The following is a 25,386-nucleotide window of genomic DNA, read 5'->3' as shown; positions in this document are numbered from 1 at the left end:
CACCATGTATAACTCTTTTTCCTATGATCTGATGATGGAGCTCACACTTTCTTGTCTTTAATCTTTAGTATAACATACATAAAGATCAGTACAGAAGCTGTGATAACGTCTCTGCCAAATCATCAGATAGTGATGTCAGTGATGTGTCCGCCATTTCCAGAACCAGCAGTGCCTCACGCCTCAGCAGCACAAGCTTTATGTCAGAGCAATCTGAGCGCCCCAGGGGTAGAATCAGGTGAGTTGGCAATACTGTTTATATAAACTGGGTTTTTACCGTGATATAAAAATGCAACTAGCTTGGTGAATAATTAATGTTCTATTAATTGACCTAAATACAGTTTAGATCAATTAATACAAACCAGAAATAGTAATGCTTTATTAAAATAACTGGGACTGGAGTGGGTTACACATTTATTAACTATTGTGTGGCGTCGTCGATAGACAGTTTGGTACTGTCTACTATCAGACATAGCTGATATCTGTAGTCATAATTTTAGAGATTGCTCAGAGTCACATTTGCAGGAGCTTCCTTTTAATATGATTAAATCCACAGAGCATTGTTTAGTCCAGATCAGAAAATGTTTTCTGTAAAGAGCCAGATAGTAAATATTTCAGGGGATGCAGGACAGGGTCTGTCACATCTACTCGACAGTGTTGTTGTAGTGTGAAATCTATGTAAACAAATGAGCATGGCTAGATTCCAGTAAACTTTTATTTACCAAAAACCGGAAGTAAGCTGTTCCCATGAGCTATACGTAATTTGCCGACCTCTTCTTTAACCCCATAGCACTTGGTCAACTTTCAGGGTAGGATTGAGTGGATGCGATAACAAAATACACATCCTAGTTTACATTGTGCAAACTGTAAGAAATGTACATGTTTTTTAAATCACCAGTAGTGCTCTTGTGTTCTTACCTGGCAAAATACCCTGCCGAAAGGCAAAAGACCTCAAGAATCCAAGTACCACCTTAATTAAGTAAAACAGTAATTTTATACTTGTTCTAAATTGCTTTCCAGAAATAGAAGTTTCATTGATAGAATTTGGGGGTTGACGAAATGCCCAAGAAATATAAATGTTTAAAATAGGAACAATTGCATTTCTGATACTCTGAAAGTCTGATATCACACATTTTCATGAAATACAATAAAATGTATCATAAGCATTGCTTCTTCCTGGATTTCCCTTCACCTACCCCATCTGTTGAAGAAAACTAAGAGTAATTATGTTACTATTAATTAACAACGTCATATTCTGATAATCTACATACAATTTAAGATATTGTAATAATAGAACATGTTTTTATCTTTATTTCTGATGTTATCAGCATCTGGTCTTAACAGATTATTAACCTCTCTAAAATTTGAGAAAATTAGAAGAGCTAAAGAATGTTGCCCTATTGAGTTGCTTAGGATTAAGTGTGAAAATTATTCCAATAGATTCCTTTTTTATTAAAATACTAATGAATTATATGTCAAAACCAACTCAGTTTAGCAAAAATGTCAATAAAGAGTGCTATGCATGGACTTTGTCACTTTTAATCAGTACAAACAGTTTACTAAATTATTATAAAACCATAACTATTGGGGTAATTTTACTTTATGTTCACAATAGAGCCAAGTACCTTGAGTCCTATACTATAAAGTATTGCTAGATCATAGAATTCAAATTACTAACCAATTGCAAGAATACTTGTGGGTCCATTGTCATTCTCTTGAAATTACAAGAGAAGAGGAATTTTTCAAACAAAATTTTTTTTCAGGAAAATTGGCTATGTGATTTTTGAGGAAATAAATCAAAGAAGAGAGAAACATTAGACAGCTCAACAACCAGGGATTATGATAATGTACAAAGGAGATCAGTAAGAGACAACATGTTAGTGGATTGGAGCCCATGTGGGAAAATGCCATTTAACACATCTGCCCTAATTACAGCTATATTGTGACAAGAAGCGAAAGATAGATTATTTGCCTCCTTGATCCATATGACTTTTATTTAGTGAAAGTGGTGTGGAGAGGGGTAGACTTAAAAAGGGTACTAATAAATTTCTTAATGAAAAATTTATTTTCTCAGCGCATTTCTCTGTTTTCAGCTTCCCTTTCCCATGTCTATAGTTAAAACACATATGAGCTGGAGGGGAAAGGTGAAGGGATTAGGAAGCAGCTGGTAACCACAAGATGGCCTCAGGGTTTTTTTGAAAATTAATTTGGGGAAGGTATTCAATAATGTTGTAAAGATTTTGTTGGGTATCCGATGGACATGCGTCCTATTTGGGAGAACACCTCAGGGATACTGTGGATGCCTGATCATGGCATTGTACACCAGAAGCTAAACAATAATGAATGCCAACTCTAATTTTATATATATAATGTGATGGCTCAGTGAGAGGTCAGAGGGATAGTGGATGGGGGGAGGGGGGTCCACAGTGTGAGGGATATAAATGATGAACGTCTAAGTATTACCTTGTCTTGTACACCTGAAACTAATAAAAAGTAATAAAAATAATAAAAAGATATTGAGATGAACCCTCGGACATTAACCAGTACCTAAAACACCCCAAATCTGATTATATTAACATGATCCCACAATCTAAAGGCCTAACAGAAGGAAAGGCTTGCTCATCTCTAGACATAAAAAAAATAATAATAATAAATCTAAAGTATTTATTGGGAAAAAAAAACACATATGAGCTGGGAGTTATTTTTTATGTAAGTGGATTATGTAAGTTTAGGCACTAAAGCTAATGGCTAAACAAGTTTCCCCTTAAACTAACAAGCTATTTTTCTTTTAGTCCTGTACATTCTGTCAGTGATTCTCCATATGTGGTACATATTTGATTTCTTAGAATACTTAAGAGGAATAGAGAAGAAAAAGTGCAATATGGGAAAGGTCAGATCTTTCTCCTGACATTTAGAATCTAGTTACCGTTTCATGTACATTTTTCTCCTTATATATTCTCATATCCTCATGCACAAACATGTACACAACACACACACACACACACACACACACACACTCACACACAGAGTTATTTTGCATCCATCATCAACCCTGTGGTTAAAAACCTGAGAGGAGGGTTTGGGATGAAAAGGAAAAAACAAGGAAAAAAAAAAGAAGAAATGACATCAGTATAAAAATGCTGTGTCTCACTGAGGTGGAACAAAGGTTGCAGGTCCTTCATCCTTAAATTCGTATCTCCTGTTTTCATAGCTACCAGTAACTCTGTGAGGAATGGTGTTTCTCAATGTATTACTGGTTCTTAACACTTTCTTTTTGACTTTTTAATACCGAACATCTGCATAGGTTTTAAAATTCAAGTTCATGGTTAAAAAATGGAAAGTCTGGTCAATTACGATAGAATGTATTTGTACTCGTGTGCCATAATAAGCAGCAGGAAACTTTTGAGTTCCTATTATATGTAAGGACTTCATTATTTTCCAAGACTGCATTAAAGTATAATATCTAGGCCACATTCTCAAGGAGATGATAATCTATTTAAAAGTTTAAAACCTATTTTTATATTCTGGTTCCCTGTATATGTCTTTCCTCAAATCATCCTATGACACAAGAAATGTTTTATTATACATTGCCTGCAATGAATTTTATTCTGGACATCAATTAAAGGATTTTGAAGACATTACAGCATTCACCAAAGACAGTGTTCAGTACCCTGAAAGTCAACCAAGTACCCTGTGTTCTCATTAAGAACTATAGAAAGAAACCACATGACATGATCTTATCCATATTATATAAAACCACAGTATGTAGGCACTTAAAATATCATGTATGATTTTGATTTCCTCCATCCAAGTATATTATGAATCAAGAAAATGTCGAAATGAGCAGTGCATAGCCTTCTGTGTAATGTATAGACCAGTGTTTTCCAAACACTGCTTACTACATTTTTCTGTTAATAATTCACAGTAGACATTATTGTTTTTAAGGTTTATTGTTTATTCTAATATATACCAGTTATTTCATTCTGGAAAGCTTTTTTCATAGATATATCTATTAAGATTCTGCAGAGTTCTGAGTACAGCTTCAGAAATTTTTTTTTAGATAATTATCATCCTTCTGCCTAAAAAATACAAGACTATAAAGTTAGCTTCAAAAGGCCTATTAGGTACAAATAAAATTAAGCACTTATAAGATATTTATAGGCTGAAAAATATGAAATATGTTTAGATAGTCAATCTCTAAAAGATAATTTTTAAAGAATATTAGGAATCCTTCAGTCATATTGTGAATATTTCTGTGTTTGATTATGCAACAAATATCTTGTCCATTTAGGGATGCTAGTATCTAAACCATATGGTTCTGTGTGTTCTGTGTGGTTCTGTGTAAAAAAGGGCATTCCTTCGTCCAGATGCATTCTCCATAGTTCATTCAAAAGAGTTCAAAATATATCTCATGTTTTCAAACTTTATATATACTGGGGAACTATAGGAGAAAAAAATAGACCATAATGTTTGTATTAAAGTAAATAACCTTTTGTGGATATAATGAACTAAAAGTTATTCTAAAAAATTAGCATAGACTAAAAACTGTAACTTAATTGCTAGGATGTTTCTTGTGACACAAAATCAACTCAACCCTTCAAAATAATAAGCATCAATAAAAATTTGAGGTTCTTAGTTTTTCAGATTTGTTTTGCATGTGCCTTACAATTTTAATTTAGTGTGGACTTAAATATCCTCAAAGAATGTCTTCCCATCCAACTACAAAATATGCACGGTATATGAGTAGAGATGGCTAATTAATAATTTAAAATGCACATATAATAGAATCCAGAAAGAATATGTCGAATTATCTGAATTCTCTGTGTTTATTTTTACATCTAAATGTTCATCCCAAAAAGGAGCTCAATTTTTATGCTATAACTCTGAAATTGTTTTCATCTTTATCATATATAGAATTCTTTCCAGGAAGACAAATTTCAGGTGTTTAATACAAAATCAAGCTTTAAAAGCAAATTGCAAGCATAATTCTATAATTTATCTCAGATGTTATACAATGTTAGAAGCTTTGTCAAAACCAACAATTTTCCAACAGCATTCACGTTTGTAACATATGTTCCCCAGGGTCTATAAGGTTGGCTTTCTATAGCTAGGTATATTTTAATAAACATTTGAAGAGCAAATTTGATGCAAATAGTTTTTGGTCTTTTTATCATTCCCCCTTTGAAAGAATATTTTCAAATGCAATTATATTTGTTTTCTGTATTCATAGTGTGAATGATATGAAAGGATTTTAAAGAGAAGTTATCTCCTTTACACAATTTAATCTTGTAGCCATAAATTTACTAAAATTTGGCATTTGTTGTTAGTAGATATAATAAGTAAGCATATATGTTTACTTATGGAAATATGTTTATATTTGGGGATTTAAAAGTATAAGTTAAATTATTTGATAATGTAAATTCTGATCGAAAATAAATGCATAGGTTAATATGCTCTGGGAAATCAATCCTGATATTGCAATTGTATTTGAAAAATGTTACAGAAAATTTCAAAGGCCCCATATTTCATAAGAATTTTTCAGTTCAGCAAGACATTTAAAAATGATCTTTGGATTATTTGTGATGCCATTTGAAAAATACTTAACGGGAAAATTATTTGCTGTATTAATAGCTCAAAATAACAAAATGAAACTTTTATTTCGTATATACTTATTATGCCAACTGACATTTAATATGATTCAATGATAAAGAGGACATTTTCTTTTTTTTTAAAGTTTATTGGGGTGACAATTGTTAGTAAAATTACATAGATTTCAGATGTACAATTCTGTATTACATCATCTATAAATCCCATTGTGGGTTCACGACCCAGAGTCAGTTCTCCTTCCATCACCATATATTTGTTCCCCCTTACCCTCATCTCCCACCCTCCTCCCCCCAAAGAGGAAATTTTCTTAGAGCTATACATACATAATTTTATATACCTGATTGTTGTACTATGGAAAAACAAAGTCTATTGAGATCTACAAAAGTACTAAAAAGAAAGAAGCAAAACATGAAAATATGATGATAGGGGAAACAACGAATTAGAATAGAGTGAAAGACGCTGGATATTGACTATCTGAAAAATAAAATGTATTTGCATGATTTTCTAGTGGCTTCTTTCATATCATCTTCTTAGTTTTAATAGTCCAAGATTGATGAGCCATTGTCACTATTATTTCCTGTAACTAGATTCAAGCTGTAAAGAGACAGAAAGAATGTACCATGTGCCCTTTGTGGTAAAATTAACTGTATCATACTTATCAATATACCATATAACCACATGTGCCATATATCTAAATCATTATATCATGCTATATTCATAACATATGCAAAATACCACTTGACCTGTGAATATAAGTAACACACAAGACATTACAGTATTGTGATAGTCAGTTACCGAGTTTTGGGGATGGGTGAGTAACTTTTCCTGGTGAGGTTCTCCTTGCAAACATTTTAGAATATAGTTTGAAATGAAGCAGCACTCGTCCCATTTGAAACAGCTCCAGCCTGCTTTGTTTTCACCTTTCTACTCTGACAATTCATTATAGATTTACTATTAGTTAAATTCTGGGAAGGTCAATAGAATATTACATGAATGCTTACTAATACATAATAAGACAATAAAAATGGTCAGTTATAATGGAGTGTTCAAAATTTAATTGAAACTTGGAATATCTTATAAAGATGGGTTATTTGTGCAAATGATCATTTATAATTAGATCTCAGAGATAACTTCTATCTGTGGTGGGAAAATAATTAAACATTGCTAATGGAGTTTTAAAAGTATGTCTTAACATTTTGTTATTTGTAGAAACCTACTTCCCTGTAGCTTTATTTGTTCTATTAGAATGGTAGAAGAGGGTAAAAGGGATCAAATACCATGTTTCCCCTGAAAATAAGACCTAGCCGGACAATCAGCTCTAATGAGTCTTTTGAAGCAAAAATTAATATGACCAGGTATCATATCATATCATATCATATCATATCATATCATATCATATCATATCATACCATACTATACCATACCATATCATATTATATTTATTATATTATATTACACCTGGTCAAATAGTAAAATAAGACCCGGTCATATATTATATTATAGAAGACCCGGTCTTATCGGAAAATAAGACCAGGTCTCATATTAATTTTTGCTCCAAAAGACACATTAGAGCTGATTGTCCAGCTAGGTCTTAATTTGGGGGAAATACAGTATATGGTGATGGAAGGATAACTGACTCCTTGCAACACACAATGCAATGTATACATGATATATTATAGAAATATACACTTGAGACATATACAATTTTACTAACCAATATCACCCCAATAAATTTGATAAAAAAGAATGGAATTAGATTATTTTTAACATTTAAAGTACTTTTTAAAGCATGTTTAATGGAAATCATAGATAATTAGAATTTTTTCTTTAATTAGAAAAATAAGTCTGTGTCTTTGGAAGAGGATATGAAAAATTTATTCAAGGTGAATAAATTTTTGTTAATAACTTGAAAGTTCAAAAACAAACCTTGTTAATAACTTTATTTATATAATCCACGTTGTCTGTTTATGATATTGTCTAAATTACATTTTGATTGCATATAAGTGGCTATAATTTTCCAATTTGATTTAATCATCCTGAAAGAAGTTACATGTTTAATATTCTGTTGCTAAATAAAATAAAAATTTAATTCTCCCTGCGTAATTACTATTTTCCTCACAATATACAAGAAAATAACTTATGTACTGCTAACAGCATATCGTCTATGTAACAGATCACTAAAGACATGTAAAGTTTATACATTTTTTAAGTGCAAGGAAAATAACATAGGTGATGAGTCCTAAAGTGAACTGACAATATTAAAGCAACTTTGAAATGCAACCAATTTATTCCCCGGGAATAGTTTTCAGAGAAAAATCTGCCCCCAAAGTTCAAATTCCTCTTCACTGTACAGGACATGTTTGCGGTTTTGATCTTTACTAGTCACTGAAGAGAGGAACAGTGTATTTATTCTGAGGTTATGACTGATGTCCCATAATACCACCTTTTGGATTCATGCCAGGTGTGGAAGTATGCTGCTTCCATGAGAGATCAGGCCCAGGTATAAGAAGCCACTCCTAAGATGTTGACAACGTTTCTTCAGTGCTATATAATTTTCATAGTACATGACGACTTCAAGGGCCACTTATGTGACCCTCTCGTCTTTGGTGTGTTGTAATTATCACATACACCAGCTATATGAAGGATGTTCAATGCTGTATTAGCTATCAAATAGGAGGGTGACTGTTTTGAGAGGACCTCACATTTTTACTAGATTTTTATGCCAAAAAACACATGACGGAAATTTTCTAATAGCTCCTTAAATTTCTACTTGTAGCACTGTTTTTACATGTTTATTTGCATATTAGAGAACTGACTGCAGATCATACACCTAGCAGTATCATATCTATTGGCAGCTAATTGATTTAAAGGTCACCAGGCATGAACTCTAGTTATCAACATTAACTACCCTTTCTTTGGACAAATATTCATATTTCTGTGGTGATTATCCTACTATTTGGAATGGATACAGTATCCTTTCACTCTTAACCAGTGCTTCCCAAACTTCACCTATTTCATGTGTCATTTTTATAATTTTGCCGTAACTATGTAACATGTACATTATTATATTTTTAGTATATTAAAAATATCCTGATATTTAAGTACCTCTTTGTGTTCCAGGTGCTCTGATAGATACAATATCATGATTGCTGTAACACCCCTGTTAATAATCTCATGTTACAAATAAAGATAAAAGTGAAGCAACCTATTGAATTTCCATGGCCCATAGCAGTTGAGCTAGAATTAAGAGGCTGGTAATTTAACCCTTTTATCATTATGTAAAGAATCTCTTCATTTCTAATAATAATTTATTTTTTCTTTAAAGTCTATTTTGTCTTATATGATAACATAAGTAGTTTTTTTTAGTGTTCAGTCTAACTGTTCACATCCTTTTACTTTCAACCCTTGTGCGACCATATCTGTTAGTTATGTCCCTTGTAAATAACGTATAACTGGATTTAGATTTTTTTTGTTACTTTTAGCTTGACAATCTCCATTATTTAATTGGCTCGTTAATCAATTTGCATTTATTTTGATTTCTTATATATTTGAAATTATTTCTAGCATTTTATTTTATATTTTCCATTGATTATTATTCTGTTTTTCCTCTTTTCTAATTGTTTTTTAATAGAATTGTTTTCATTTCATATCTCCCCTCTATTATTCTGGAAATTATGCTAATTCTATGATTTTGGTGCCTAATTTATTGTTTCAAATGTATATCTATATAAAATTTTTTAAAGATTTTTTTTGGGGGGTGAGGGGTACAGGACTTTATTGGGGAACAGTGTGTACTTCCAGGCCTTTTTTCCAAGTCAAGTTGTTGTCCTTTCAGTCTTAGTTGTGGAGGGCGCAGCTCAGCTCCAGGTCCAGTTGCCATTGCTAGTTGCAGGGGGCGCAGCCCACCATCCCTTGTGGGAGTTGAACTGGCAACCTTGTGGTTGAGAGGACGTGCTCCAACCAACTGAGCCATTTGGGAGCTCAGTGGCAGCTCAGCTCAAGGTGCTGTGTTCAATCTTAGTTGCAGGGGGCAGAACCACCATCACTTGCGGGACTTGAGGAATTGAACTGGCAACCTTGTGGTTGAGAGCCCACTGGCCCATGTGGGAATCGAACCGGCAGCCTTCGGAGTTAGGAGCATGGAGCTCTAACCACCTGAGCCACCGCGCCGGCCTTCTATATAATTTAAAATTAATAATTACCTCTATTCTCCCCTAGGAAAACAAATAGCTATAGTACATATTAGCTCTGCTACCATTCCTTCACCATTTACATATTTTTCCAGTGTTCTAATTATATGTTGTTTTCTTTCTTCCATTATCAGGTGTCTTTTTTTTTTTTTTGAGGCTTTAGATTAACTCACATGTTTTCTAGTTTTTTTACTAACCATTTTTCATGTGTCTTAGAACTTCATTTTGGGAACATTTTCTGTTTTCCTGAAATGCATGCATTAGAAATGCCACTAGTAAGGGTCCCATAGGGCTTAGACTGAGACGCCCATTGTTCCTTGTTCTTAAGGATCTTGGCTTACGCAGGGATTTAAGGTCTGCCTTCTCACTAGCCTGCTCTAACTTTCTCATCTTAAAAAACCTCTCAAGACATTCATAACGTACTCAGCAATCTGTTTTCAGTTCCCTCTTGGCCTTTGGCTAAGAGGCTTTGGCTCTCTTGTGAACTTAGTTTTTTTGTTTTGTTTTGTTTTGTTTTGTTTTTTCTTTCTTTTTCTTTTTTTTATTTTTTTTTTATTTATTAGTTTCAGGTGTACAAGACAAGGTAATACTTAGACTTAGTTTTGTATTTTAATGGGTATTTGTTATAATTATTTTCATCAATTCTAGACACTTGGGATTTTCAGTGACAGGATTTTCAGAATATATCATCTACCATATTGCTAGATATAGAAGATCATATTTAATGTATCACTATCTTCCTGACTTCTTAAAATTTACTCACTTAAAGGTAATTAAAATGAAAATAATAAAGAAGAAAAAAATGTTGGTGTAGACGGCAAGAACTATGGCCCAAGCGACTTCATCCCAAATTAGTGGGCCAATGCCAAGGCAGGGCAAAGAGAATTGGACGTTGGGCTGGCAGTGATATATAAGATGCTTGTAGAAAATAGCTATCAGGGACATTGACAAAGAAGATGAAGGGAGCCAACAGCTGGAAAATAAGGAGAGAAAGTAGCTCCAGCAGAGAAAGGACTGGTGGTGGTGTGAGGAGGAATGCAAGTTGGTGAATGGAGAAGTAATGTGAAAAGTAAAGGTAGAGTCCAGACAAGACAGGAAGAGATTCTGGTAGCTCAGAGGATGTTGGAATTTAAGGAGGAAGAATGGGTAGGCCTAAGGTAAAGGGAGTGGTCATCAAATAAAGCACCTTCTATAATCAGAGCCCCCAGGCCAGGACAATGTATAGATTGCCAGCCTGCCCTCGAAGGCTGCTTTCAACTCAGACGCCAGCCTTTTGTTCAGTTAGCCATGGCCAAGACCACAGGATACCATGTACATCAAGATGAACAGGAGCAAATACATACGGTCCTAAAAGCTCAATGGAAGCAGTAAAATGGGGAGGCATGCTCAGTACTGGTTGCTAACAAGCAAAAAACAAGAGAAAGAAAACAAAGAGACAAAAAAGACCTTTAATATAGATCTTCACCTGCCACAGATTGACACAAAATAATTGCTACAACTAGAAGAATGATGACTACACCACAAATAATTATAATTTCATGGACAGTATGGTATGGGGCTTATAATAATCTTTGTGGCTATAATACTTTATTTATTTTACAATTGCATATATTTGACAAAGATTATTTTCATTCTCAGTTGGTGCTTCTCTCTTTTCATGATAGGGTATCTGAGATTTGTCTAGGGCCAAAAACAGCAAGTAATGATGCTATCATTAGCATCTAGGTCTTTCTCTCTTTAAAGCTCATAGGTTTGTTGTTGTTGTTGACTCTAAAAACCTGCCTATTTTTAAATATTAGTAAAGTTTTTGAAAGGAGAAATAGAAAAAGTAATTTTGACATTGAAATAGCTTAAATGATAAGACCTGTGAAGCCCAGAGTTTCCCAGTGCATTTTTAAGTAATCCTTCTCCATCTGCAATTTAGTTGTGTGGACCCAGTGAAGTACAGAAAGGAGACTGTAGGCAATGGTTTCCTTGTGTTGCCATTGGCCAAATTGATGAGAAATAAATGAATGATAGCTACTACAGCCTACTCCAGAGAGAACCTGTGAAATAGTTCCACTGATGTTTACGTGAAATTGTGTTTTTCTCTGAAAATCTAACTGAGTTGGCATCAGCTGTTATCATAATACGTACTTTTGCCTTCCTTTCATGACAGACCTTGAGATCAGTTTTCGAATTTTCAAAAATCTCTTTTATCATGCATAGAGTAATTATTTTTTGTTTATATTTTATAATTCCATGTTATATTTTCTCATTTATATTTTAAAATTATACTTTCTAAAATATTTAGCACAATGTGAGATGTATAGTTAGTGTTCAATAAATAATATAATTTAAGTAATGATTATTGCGATTAGAGCAATTGGTTTTATATCTAACCACAAGATATATTTTTGCAACTAATTATATTTATATCATTTTCTTGAGGTACATCAATTCTACTAATGTATCAATTCAATCTAGAAAGTGAAAGAAAATTTTGTGTTATTACTACCTTAACGTGTATCTGATCAGCTATAACCTTTCATCTCTATAATAGACAGTTGTGAAATACTGAGATAACTATGAAAAGATAGAATCCAAAACATGAGCTTTCTTACTGACTGCTGTTTATATTTTTGTGACTGTGAAATTTAATTTTGGTATCTTAAACACCCTCAACAAAAGATATAAAATATTTCCAATACCCACAAATTATTTATTTATGATTTTTTCCTTGCTGTAAGATTAATCCCTCTCTACTGTGGTAAACCTAAGTTTTCATAGTTTTATCCATGGCCTATATTTTTAGTTAATCTTTGTCATGTTAGTGAACTCATCCATTTTATTCTGTTGTCCTTGTCCTATTTATATTACCTAGTATGAATCTAAATTCAAGCTCTTCAGTTAACAATATTCTTGATTTTTATATTTTTCTCCTTGCTGACAGTATGGCAGTGGGAGATACAAGCCATCACCCACAGAGTACTTTTGGAGTATGATGGAGTAATGTTAACACTAGAAATCTCTGCAAAATTCAGAGGCCCTTTCTCCTGCAATAGTCAGGATTCATGGGCATTATTATCACTAGGGCCTCTGCCACTTTGTTCGATTCCAACTGTGCCCTGTGCCAACACTGTAGTTGCATTTAATTACTGAGACAAGAAAAATATTCGGCCTTCTAACTGGGCATCTAATCTGATGCTTAATATTACATAGGTGTCCATTGTGGGAGGAACTTTTCTTGGGTACCAAACCCCAGAATTTAGGGCCCAACTTTCAGCACATGAGTTCAGAGCTTTAGTTTAACCTGTCAGGTGCTTTGTGACTTACTTCCTTTGCATATCACTTTTCAGTTCCCAAGGCAGGTGAGGAGATGGTTGCTGGGGTGGAAACAGTCTTCACCAAATGTGCGGCACAAATTGTATAAGAAATGATGCCCTTTACGGCTGCATTCTCTGAGATGTCTCAACAAGGAGGTAGAGGACTGTTCCGAGCAGAGATGTGTGAGTGTCTTGGAGGTACAGGTAGATACATATCAGTAGAGAATATTAGAGCTCAGGCACGTTCCCATGAGCAGCCATACGAGTTGTCTACACAGAGTATTTAGAAAGTTTCCCGTCCCAAGTCACATTGACAGGTAAGAAATGCAAACTTTATCCTAGAGCTTTGACTCTTCATAAGATTGCTGTGCTGTCAACTTTTTATTAATTACTTGATATAATTACTTTTTAGTATGGATTATATCCCATTGGGTCCTTCTTCCAGGGGTTAGGGGCCTGTAATTCATCTGTCATGCTTGATCGACCAGCTTGGAAAGGAGAATAAATTCTCACCCTAATACTGAGTCCTGCACTTCTGAGATACATCTGTGGGAAATATTACTCATTTTTCTGAAGCCCTAAATATACAGTGAGGACTGCAGAGAAACCCCTGAATGTGACTGGATGTGTTTGTTGTAGTACCCATTTGTTTGCCTTATGTTCTGGGAAACACTGAAACAAGCCTCTCCCTCAAAAGGCCTGACTGGGGTGAGAGAGAGATCCTCTCAGACTTTACCCATACTGAAGCCTAGCCAAGTCTAGGCTACCCAGAGCCATTTGCTGAGTATATCCCATGTGTGCAGTAGTAAAGCCTGACAACAGCAACTTACATATTCAGTTTGCAATGGGAATTTATGGTGTGGAGAAAATCTTGCTAAAAAGAGAGACAGATAGCTGATGAGAGTGGCAGGTCAACACAGATCCTACGTAGGTATGATTGGCGTAGCCATACAGAGAGAGGTTTTATGTATTACAACTGAAAATGGGGGTGAGGTCTTTTTTGCTCCAAAAGACCCATTAGAGCTGATGGTCCGGCTAGGTCTTATTTTGGGGGAAACATGGTACATGATATGAAGTATTAAATGAATTACTTTATTCTTTTAAAAAATCATCTTTACATGTTGTACAGGCCAGATGTCTACCACATAGTATGACACACCACCTTTCAGAATTTGAATTTTGATTATTAATATTTAATTTTTCACTTAATTGTGATTTACAGTGAGATGGATGAATTTAAGGAGTTCAGGTTTGTTAGGATGGAGGTTTTGAAAGCTATGCGCATGAACTGTTGACATTCTATGACACTTACTGTCTCCAGGAACGGCCACATGGACACTTACATGTCTGAAACAGGAAAAAAGCTAAAGGATGAGGAGAGTACTTAGATTGCAGGGCCCAGGGCCTAACTTTTTCATTAGAGCAGTTTTACTAATATTTGTTCTCTAAATTGAAGGCCTGTGAAATACCATATTAAGAGGGGGCATGAAGGGATATTACTGCTTTAAAAGCATATTGTAAACCAAACTACTAAACAAAACAAAACAAAATTAAAATATGAACACTGGTTCAAATTCATTATCTTTTAACTATTTTGAATTCAGATAGTGTTATGATTTGGCTGAAAAGTTGCACAATGTGTAGCAAATCTTCAATGGAGTACATTAAAAAAAATCTAATTTCAAAGAAAAAGAAAACTTGTAAACTAGCTTATATTGGGCTTAGTTGGTCTGTTTTCCCACTGCATATTTTGTTTATTAATTATGCACTAGATGTATAATACAGAAGAAATACTTGTTACTGCTTTTCAAGCATTTTATCTTTACATAGTATAATGCACATTACCTAGAAGGATATATTTTATTTTTAAGTTCGTTGCTTCAATTTGCACAGTTAACAAATTTCATACTACTTTTGGTATTTGTTAAATTAAAAAATATACATGGTAAAAGCTATAAAGGCTTTTCCACTTTTTTATTTGCTTAGAAAATCGTCATTTAGAGCTATGTTTCTTTACTCACTTTAAATACGATTACCTTGATTTCAACTAGGTCATCTTAAAGCATAGATGCAATAAACAAGCGTGTGTTAATTAAAACTTGCTAATTGAATATATACTACATATCCAGTATAATGAATCAAGAAAATATAGACCTTGAAGGATTCTCGAGAGGCTGTACATGCTGGTGGAAATATTTTCTCTTATCTCAATCATCCAAAATAATTAGGTATAATTAGTGAAAATATTTTCTAAGTTATCTGATTCATTCAAAATAATTAGTTGTCTTCTTTGTTCCTTTGTAAACCAAAGCAACAGACATCTCAAGAAATCATCTTCCATTTTATGATTTTATCATTTGTGACTCAGTTATACAATTTTATGGTTCATACATGATATGAGACATTTTTCCTAATATTTTGATATTTACTGAATATTGTGTACCAGCTTTTGTTGTATGGTGTGTCTATACGTGTATGTACACACATATATTTTCCTGCATTCAGAATAGACTGGAAATACATGAGGATACATATATTTAATTGACCACTTACATTCATTTCTAAAACATTTCTTAGAACAAATATTTTTAAAATGTTGGCTTATATTTGAACAGAGTAATCATATTCTTTCCATCCCATCATCCACATAGTTTTCAAATGAAAAAAAAACTGTAGGCCACCTTAGTTTTCAACTTTCCTCCAATCCTCCTACTAATGCATTGTTCCTCAATCTTTTTCTCATTATCAACCCAGTAAGGAGACATTTAGATATTCTTTTCCAAATTGACCTCCCTACATGACATTTTAATATCAAGATACACTGTTTCCATACTGTGGCTGTGAGGACCACAAACCATTATATTATCTAAGATTTCTTTAACGCCTCCTACCCAGGGAACCAGTTACCATCCTTTGGGGGCATATCTCCCATTGAGAATGCATGTTCAAATGAGTCTTCAAGTCCTACGGATTTTACTTCCTAAATCAAACTCATGATCACAGATTGAAGATTATAGAGAACAGATGTTTTTATCTTTCTCTGCATGACAACTGAAAACTACCCAGATTTTCTAATATCCTAAAGAATTCATCTACCATAAAATTAGTAGACGACCATGTCTTTAAATTATAAACTAGAAAACAGCTTTCAAATTTAGAGGGTATCCACCTGAGTCCTGTCTTTTTCTGTCTTCACTTTATATGTGAGATATAATTCACTTACCATACAATTCACCATGTTAAACTGTACAATTCTGTGGTTTTTAGTATATTTATAATTAGTTATGTAACCATCACAGTTATCTGATTCAAAAACATTTTTATCCCCCAAAGGAAAACTATACCCATTAGCAGTCAGTCCCTGTTCCCTTTCCTCCAGCCCCTGGCAACAACTAATACACATTATGTCTCTATAGATTTGACAATTGGACATTTGATTTAAATGGAATCATACAATATGTAGCCTTTTGTATCTGGCTTCTTTCATAGAGTGTAATATTTTCAACTTCATCCGTGTTCATTCTTTTTTGTGATTGATAATATTCTATAGTATAGATACACCACCTTTTGTTTCTCCATCCATCAATCAGTTCACAGGCATTTCTCTCTTTCTAACTGTTGTGAACAATATGGATATGAATGTTCATATGTGTTTGTATGAATATATGTTTTTAAGTCTCTTGAGTATGTACCTAGGAATGGCATTGCTGGGTCACATAGTAACTCTTTAAATTAACTATGTTTAAGTTTAACAAAGCTGCCAAATTGTTTTCCGAAGTAGCTGCATCATTTTATATTCCCACCAGCAATGTGTGAAGGTTTCAGTTTCCTCACATTTTCATTAACACTTGTTATTGTCTATTTTTTGTTATAGCTATCCTGGTATGTGTGAAGTGGCATTTCACTGTGGTTTTCATAAGGCATTTTTTAAACCAAATGTATCAAGTAGTTTGACAGCTCCAAGAATTCACTTTGATTGTGGATTTAGATTCTTATATTAAAATTTTCTGAGTTAGCAGTTTCTTAAGAATGGATTTTTCTTAAAAGGCAAGCACATTTAAAATATTAGAAGTTCAATTTTTCTATGGGAACTCTTTAATTTTCTATATTTGAATTATATAAGTATTTATTTATCTATATAATCAATCAGGACAGGAGCTCTATTAAATTTAAGATACTTTGAAATCTGATTTCCATCTGCGCAGACAGGTATCCCAGGGAGCACAGAAAATAAGAGATTTTTATCACCAACTGAAAAGACTATTTTTAAACGTGCAAAGAGAACTAGTAGTTCCTGTTTTACAACTCAGCCATAAAACTAAAATTAACACAAAAACTTAAGCTCAGAATTTAAAGGGATGTTCTTATTTGGGTGTACACAAGATATTTTCTTGAGTGATATGAGCTGTTAGTAGTGTGTAAACAGACATGCAGAAAGACTAACAAATCAGATTTACTGCAATCTGCCACCCAACTTTCAGTACATCTCTGCTGTCTGCCATCCAACACATTTTATCTGCAGAGATTCCCTATCATTGCTGCCACTAGTGAGGAATGTATTATTATCACAAAGCAAAATAAGAGCCAATTTTACCAAAAACAGAAACAAGCAAAACAAATGAACACAGAAAACCAGGGTCAGAAACAAAGAAAACAGAGGGACAGAGACTGAAAGTAATGTTCTGTTGGCATTTGATATTAAATCTAGCAGCCAGGAAAAGGCATCCTTGGGCTTAAAGAGTCCATCAGGTAGCATGCTTGGACAACACAGTGTAATTGGCTTCAGCAGGGATCCCACTCGGGCATGTTGATGGAACTTGCAGCACTATCAAAACATAGTTCTCAAAATTAAAACAGAACTATAAGAAAAATAGACAGCAAATGTTGAAGTTTTAGCTCATTAGTGAGAAAACCAACACAATGACAAACTAGTTTCAGAGATGATCCAGGAAACTCATGTTCTTGTATACACATGTAAATAGCCATTGGAGAGAAAAAGGAATGTTGGAAGGAATAAGATTATTAAGTTACATTCAGGACTGAGTAATCTTCTCTAGGTCAATAAAATCATATATTTTGGGGTTATCCTCTCTACTAAACCATGGTTAAATTAATTGTACCCCCAAAAAAACTTCCCTTCAATTAGGTAGACAGAAGAATTGAAATGCCTAACATTTTCTCATTGACACCTGTGGTATTCTAGGTTATTTAGGAACCTAGGTGTCATCCTCAGACCATATAAAAATGCTTTTAAACAAAATATTTTTAAGGAAAAATTGTATCATATTTATTCACAAAATCACTGTAGCGTAACTTCTTAATTCACTCCCCCCAAAATGATAATAACTTACTATGCAGATTGTTCTAATTTCTTTAGAGTTGTTTGTTTTGTTTTGTTTTGTTTTTGTCAACATTGTAGAATATTTCATTGCCGTGAATGAATATCCATAAAAATGTTTTGAATCTTCCTAGGTCATCTTGAATAAATATTCATGATGAATATAGAAGATAGTTTCCTATACTTCTAAATTTCTCTGTAACCTAAAGAACATTGTACAAAATTTCACAATAGTATTTTTCCGGAATAATTTTTAAAATCCAAATTGAGAGCTGTACTTGAATTCTATTTTCATGGAAATAAAGGGGAGAACAAAGGTACATGTCAGTTTATTCCTGCTTTCTTATAAAGATAATATCATCAGAAAAGAGATTTTCAATAACCACTGTGGGTAGTGTACGAAAAAGACTGATAAGAGATGGAAAAACTACTGATTTCTCGGTCACAGGTGTTTGAAGATGGATATCATGACTGAAATTGACCAAATCTTGACATTTCTCCATATCGTTCAGAAAAACCTTCAAGTAAAATAGTCAAAAAAGCAGATAACAAGAGTAGATTTAAGGAGAGGTGGCAGATTTAGGTAATGCATTCAAAGAAGTTAGTGAGGACACAGAAGAAATTGACTGTAATATTTATCCGGAAACAAAATGCACTGAAGTTGGAATTACAAACCCCACAGGAAGTAGTTTTGGACTGGTCATATATACTACTGTTCTCATTAACGTTTTGAAAAAGAGACTCCATTAAATGCAAAACAAAATTATCAGATTTTCAAATGTCTTTAAAAACTGAGTTAATGAAAGCTGATTAGAATAAATTGAAAAAATATGGATAACTTATTTTATCAAATGAATTTTGATGTGGACCAATTCAAGTAATGCAGCTAAGAATTAAAAATTCCTATCAAATGGGGGTCTCAATTTTAAATTCACAATCCATGAAGGGATCCTAAGAACCCAACAGTCTTGTCTCATTTCCATAGCTTCTAACCACTCCGTAATCTTGCCCTCTCACCTTTCCAAACTCGTGCCATACCAATCACCTTTCTATTTAAACATTATCTATGGGACCACAAATATGTCACATGATCCCAAGATTTTGTTTTATCATTTCTAATCATATTAAGATTTATTCTGACTTGCTTATTAAATGGCATCACTGTTACTTACTATATTAGATAGGTAATGTATTTTGTAGGTCAAAACAAGCAATAGAAAATCAATATGGTGGCAAGGTTGAAGTAAGCCAATTTTTGCAAAAGCATTTTGAGGGAATATAAGAGGGTCATTTTGATATATCAAGACAGATCTTTTCTGTCCAAAAAGACCAAAAAGAGCCAATCCAGGTGAATAATATAGCTGTATATGCAGTGTAAATTAAAAGAATCCTAACATCCTTGGCTCCCAACTTGGCTGCCGTACCTCTCCCCAACTCAGAGACATACATTTACTTTGTCAAGTAGAGAGAATTTTTTTCCCACTAATCTTCCATGGTTCCTGAAATTCTCAACAATAATTTATTCCTTTGGCAGAAAAGTACAGTAATCTACTCAGATAAATTATAGTCTGGGGACATAGACAATTAACTTTTGATAGAAAAGAACAAAAAAAGCAGTCTCATCCTAGAGTATGTGAATTTAAAATACTGAAAGAAGAAAATGAGGTGAAATGTGTGTGGAGGAAATGGAACCTGAGGAGACTAGGAAGGAAAAGGGAAATGCAATTTTGTTTTATTTTGTTTTTGCCTTGTTAGCAGTCTTTCCTAGACTCATTAATCCTCAGATAGTAAAGAGATATCTGTTAGTGTGAATCCCGAAGGGAAATTAGAAAAGTTAGATACTGTTGTCATTTTTTTAAACCTTGTCATGTGGCAAATTCACAGTATCCATTTTTAACAATATTTTCTCCCTTAGGAATGTATATAAATGTGTCTCATTTATTTAAACATTTTAGTTTTCTTCTGAAAGTAGCATACTATTTATAAGATTGGTTAGTAACATTTACCTCTCATAGATAGCATTGGTTGCATTTCTTTTTACATTCTTGAAAAAGTTTATAGATTCCTCTGTGTTGAAATGGTATTGTTTTAAGCTGCATCTAGTAAATATCTGGGGGTGGTGATGTGATCTTAAAGTGTTCATCGTTGTAGGACTGCTACTCAGCTGGCTTTTCCTCCTAAAATTTTGCTTGGATTATTTCAAAATAATTTAGGTTGAGAGTTTCAATTATGCTGACCTGTAATTTATGGATGCATATATGTTTTTACTTTGTAAATATAGTTCATTTACCCCTAAAATGCAAGGCAGACGGATGGGGACTTCAGGAAGAGCCATCACGAAGAGCACCAGTGTGAGCGGAGAGATGTATACACTGGAGCATAATGATGGCAGTCAGTCGGACACAGCCGTGGGTACAGTCGGAGTAGGTGGAAAGAAAAGGAGATCCAGCCTGAGTGCCAAAGTGGTTGCCATAGTGTCTCGAAGGAGTAGAAGCACATCCCAACTGAGCCAAACAGGTGAGTGAAGTGAATGCAACTTAAACATCTCAAATTCTTGCTGGGGAGACCAAAGTGGATCTTGGTGCTATGGCTTGTGATGGGACTGTAGAGTGTATCGATTCTTCTTTGCAAGGGCTTTTATTATTCTGTCTCTGGAAATCAGTTGTGTGTATGGGTTTCTTTTTTCTGTACCTCTGTCTAACAATATCATGTGTCAATCTGTAATGTGGTCAGATATTTTCCTTTGAGTTAAAAAAATTAAAGTCACGTTTACAAATATGCAAGGAAATGCAAAGAAGTGTTAATGATCCAAATTGATTTCTGTGCAAGAAAAGCAACAGGATTCTCTTTTTCAAAATGTTCCGTAATGAAATTGCTTATCATTTAGGCTCTATCTATATTTTTATAGAAAAGAAGGTCAGTTGTGCAACTTGAAATACAGTTTTTATGGTACTGTATGAATATACTATTTGAACTGTAATTGTTATATTTTCAATGCAAGTGAAAACCCAGCAGTTATTTTTGCTTTAGAAAAACAGGTCAGTGGATTTGTGCAAAGCATAATGTTTTCATACAAATTTGAGTTTCAAATAATTTTCTACTGCTTATAAATTCTAAAAGCTTTATGTCCTTAAGGTATTTAGGGGAAAAAAAGCAAACACAGAAGGGAAGATGGTTATTTCTGTATTTTAAAACATAAAAAACTGCCTAAAATTATACATTTGGCGAGAGATATTAGTAATTCATTACTGTGCTCAGTACTATGGAAAACCAAAGGTAAGAAAAATAGTGAACTGATTTCAGTTGTCATCACCTGTTTCTCCTGTTATAACCATTGGTTTCGTTTTTTTGTTCCTTAACAGCAAATGTCGCAACATTTACTTATACAGAAAAACTTAACATAAAATCTTTTCTTGTAGTTAACTTGGCATCCTGGCAAGTACCTATTTAAAATTATGCATGCCACTGGACAAACTGAAAAATAAATTAGAGGCAAGAAATTTTGAGCTGTTCAAAAATTGAACTAGTGCTATTTATCTAAACAGAGATTTGTTGTTCTGAAAATCACAGGTTTAGAATGAACCTAGATTAGGTAGCATCTCTGATAGGTCTGCCTCTATGCCATCCTACAAAGATGAGCTGTTTATTGTGAAGAGAATCATTTGTCTTCCTTAGAGTCAGGTTTCTTCTTTAGCAGTACATAGGAGGCAATTTTTATTTGTTTTGTTTGCTTCGTTTTATTTTTCATGGTGTTGCTTCTTAGTTTTTGGCATTGATGTAATGACGCTTTACAATGTGGGTGTGTATAAGCCTTTCACCACCAAATTTCAAAATACTTCATCACATATGTAAAAGGAAAATATTATTTGATGTAATTTTAGGGAACCAAGGTTTGCTGTGTGAGAGGCTGCAGATTTAGGAGATAGCTTATCTTTTTCCTCTAACTTTCCACAGTCTCTTTTTTATTTTTCCTCTATGGGTTCCCCCTCCATCATTCACTAGTTGAGTACAATTGTGTTTTTTTAGAATAAAACACAACAGTAATTTTACATAGGAACTGTACTTGTGCCACAGCTTTGTAAGTGATAGGTTCAAAGGATTGTCATTGAAACACTAAGCCCCTTTGCTTTATTAATTTAAATTTTATTCCAGTTGTGGTTGTTGTTGAATTTAAAATAATATCTACCTTCCCGAAAGTTGCATTGTTAGTAACTTGCCCGGAATACCCTACTTTAAGAGATTAGGTTGCAATGTACAGGAACAAAAAGAACATTGGATTACAAAGCCAAGAAAACAAAACAGTTCTTTCTCAAGGTAACTGAACGAGTGAACTTTGACGTCATCTTTCTAGGACTCAGTTTGCTTATCTAATGGGTCGGTTAGACTGGATGTCCTCCTGTGAGTTTTCCAGGTATAACATTTTGTATTTCTCTTTCTACATCATAATTTTACCTTTGATTTGGTAACCTGGTCTTGTTCTCCTTGATCTTTTTAAAGTAAAAGACAAATGTGGGCAAACCTCCATTATCACTGTTCTTTGTTTCAGTGCAGGGCCTGCTTTTTCTCCCTATTCTATCTTCTACCAGTGATTTCCCTCCTATTAGTGATTATATTTCCTCTTTTCTGTGAAGATTTGCCAAAATGCAAAATTTCTCATTCTAAGAAATCTTATTTTTTTTATTGCTTCTGCTTCTGCATATGACTATCAAATCTTCCTTACCCAAGAAATATTCCCTAATTTCAGTGTCCCATGAGAAAGCTCCTCTTGGCTGTCCCACTTTAAACAAGTTCAGTATTGCCATATATCAGTTTTAATAGTTACAACCCCTTAGAATATTTTTTTTTCGTTTTTCCTAAACTCTCTCTTCCCCAGGCCCATCCTCCCAGGAAAAAAATATCTGGTATTGATCCAATTTTAAGAAACACTAGCACAGTTGGTTCAAATGTCTTTCTGATAAAAATAAAACTATTAATCCTAAACTGGTGAGGCTTTTCAGGAGGCCTCCCAAGAGCATAGAGAATTAAGACATATTTTCTAATGTCAATTGATCAATGACATGGAAGAGGAAAACAGCATCATTTATATATTAAAACAAGCTGGTTCTATTCTATTCTATGGAATAGAATGTACATATTTGGCTGAATGTAAATGTTTAATTGTGTTTAATGTATAAAAAAAATCTTAAGGGCTTCTCTTACAATGAGCCTCTTTGGGTTCCAACTGCACACACCCTGGCTAACAGGTTCTCTGTCCTCTCCCATGCAGTTGACAGATAATCAGGAAAATTGAAGAACTTAAAAAAAAAAATTAGTTAGCTCTTTTTAGAATGATAGATTTTAAGCACATCATGTTTCTGGGTTTTTTTTTTCTTTTCTTTTTTTATATAGCCACAAGTTTGCTGAAAGGAAAATATATTTGCGTCTTTGTTCAAAATCAAGGAAACTATTTCAACAAGTTGAAGACCATAGTAAATTTTATACACACACATATATTTACTATGAAGAGCATTTACTATGCTCTTCAATTATGTATTTAATTATTCTTATAGGATGTTGCAATTATAAATAATATTAATATTTTAAAATCAACTTTTATCATACTTTTTATTCATAACAAAAGTAGGAATAACTTTATGTGTCTGTGTGTGTGTGTGCGTGTGTGTGTGTGTGTGTGTGTATTTTTTAACGAAACGGGAAACGGTAACATAAACAGGGAAGTTTCCAAACAAGGACTCTCGTTCTTCTGCTGATAAATGCCTTCATTTCAAGCACGTAACTAAAAGTCTGTGCAGCAAAAGGGAGCTGAATTAGATTGAAAAGTGAAGTAATAATAGAATAGGAAATTCTAAGGACAGGCTCCTGATCTGGGAATATTTTGGAGTTGGTGAAGCTCTGGGTAAACTAGGGCTAGGCTTTGGTGATGGAGATTTTAGCTTATGGAGGTTTAGGGGCCCAACCAATGTGTGAGGGTTCGGTCCCTCACTCACAGACAATGTGATGTTCCCCCAGTGGTAATCCCGCCCTCACTGATAAAGGAAGGCACCATTGAGGAGGATACACAAATCTCTGAAGAAGTATCCCTAAATACACCTTTGCAATTACCTACAAGTGTAAGATGATTGTGATAAGTATCATAGAATGGTAAGTATTCATGTGTGTCTAAGTGAATAAAACTAATAATAAATATACATTTCAAGAGCTTTTTCGATGCCCTCATACGTTGTGTGTGTGTGTGTGCGCGCGCGTGTGTGATTTCATTCCTTTATTGGTCACAACAAATTTGTGGACTACATTATTATTCCCATTTTAAAGTTGAAGAAACTAAGGCATACAGTGATTAGGTAAACTGCCAATGGCTTCCTGGTGCCAGAGCTCATTCTCTTAGCCACTGTGTTAAAAGGAAAAGTTTACCATAAGGTCCAAACACATTTACTGCACAATTGTGTTGTTAGTACACAATAGGCACATGCCAGGCACTGGGCTAAGACTTAAGAGTACTGAAGAGATGGATTAGATATCGTCCCTGCCCTCAGGATATCACAGTGTAAGAATGCAAATAACATAAATATTCCAGCTCAGAAAGGGCCGTCTTCCAAACGTCAGAGTGGTACAGAGGGAGCACAGGGAAGCGTGTGAGTCACTGTCTTGCAGTCTCGAGAGGCTTCCTTGAAGGGGTGAGACTTAAGCATTAAAAAATGAGACTACTAATTTGTACTTTCTAATCCCTTCGCCTTCTCCCCCACCCAGTATAGTCAGGAGGATATGAAATGCACTATGGAAATTAATCAATAATGTTATAAAGCTTATGCACAGTACCAGATGGGCACTGGACTTATCGGGGGGATCACTGCATAGACTGGGTAGATGCCCAACCACTATCCTATACACCTGAAGCTGAAGTAGAATAATATTGTATGTCAACTATAAAGACAGGTAGGTAGGTAGGTAG

At 34.0% G+C, this 25,386-nt stretch overlaps 1 protein-coding gene across 50 annotated transcripts in view; it reads left to right on the top strand.

The window, feature by feature from the left end:
• Positions 1-25,386, top strand: part of RIMS1 (regulating synaptic membrane exocytosis 1) — a gene marked incomplete at its 5' end in the record, with an annotated part of 450,322 nt that overhangs the window by 368,430 nt on the left and 56,506 nt on the right. For 33 of the 50 annotated variants that reach the window (XM_081034434.1, XM_081034420.1, XM_081034418.1 and 30 more), the window contains 2 exons: positions 69-235; positions 20,719-20,954. The exons of the other annotated variants lie outside the window; for them this stretch is intronic. In XM_081034434.1, coding sequence (XP_080890560.1) covers positions 69-235; positions 20,719-20,954 — 403 coding nt within the window. The remainder of the gene's footprint in view (positions 1-68; positions 236-20,718; positions 20,955-25,386) is intronic. 50 annotated transcript variants of the gene reach the window in all.

Source organism: Rhinolophus hipposideros (assembly GCF_964194185.1).
Source record: "Rhinolophus hipposideros genome assembly, chromosome: 3".
Lineage (NCBI taxonomy): Eukaryota > Metazoa > Chordata > Mammalia > Chiroptera > Rhinolophidae > Rhinolophus > Rhinolophus hipposideros.
The sequence above is the reverse complement of the archived record's forward strand: the minus strand, read 5'-3'. Positions and strand labels throughout refer to the sequence as shown.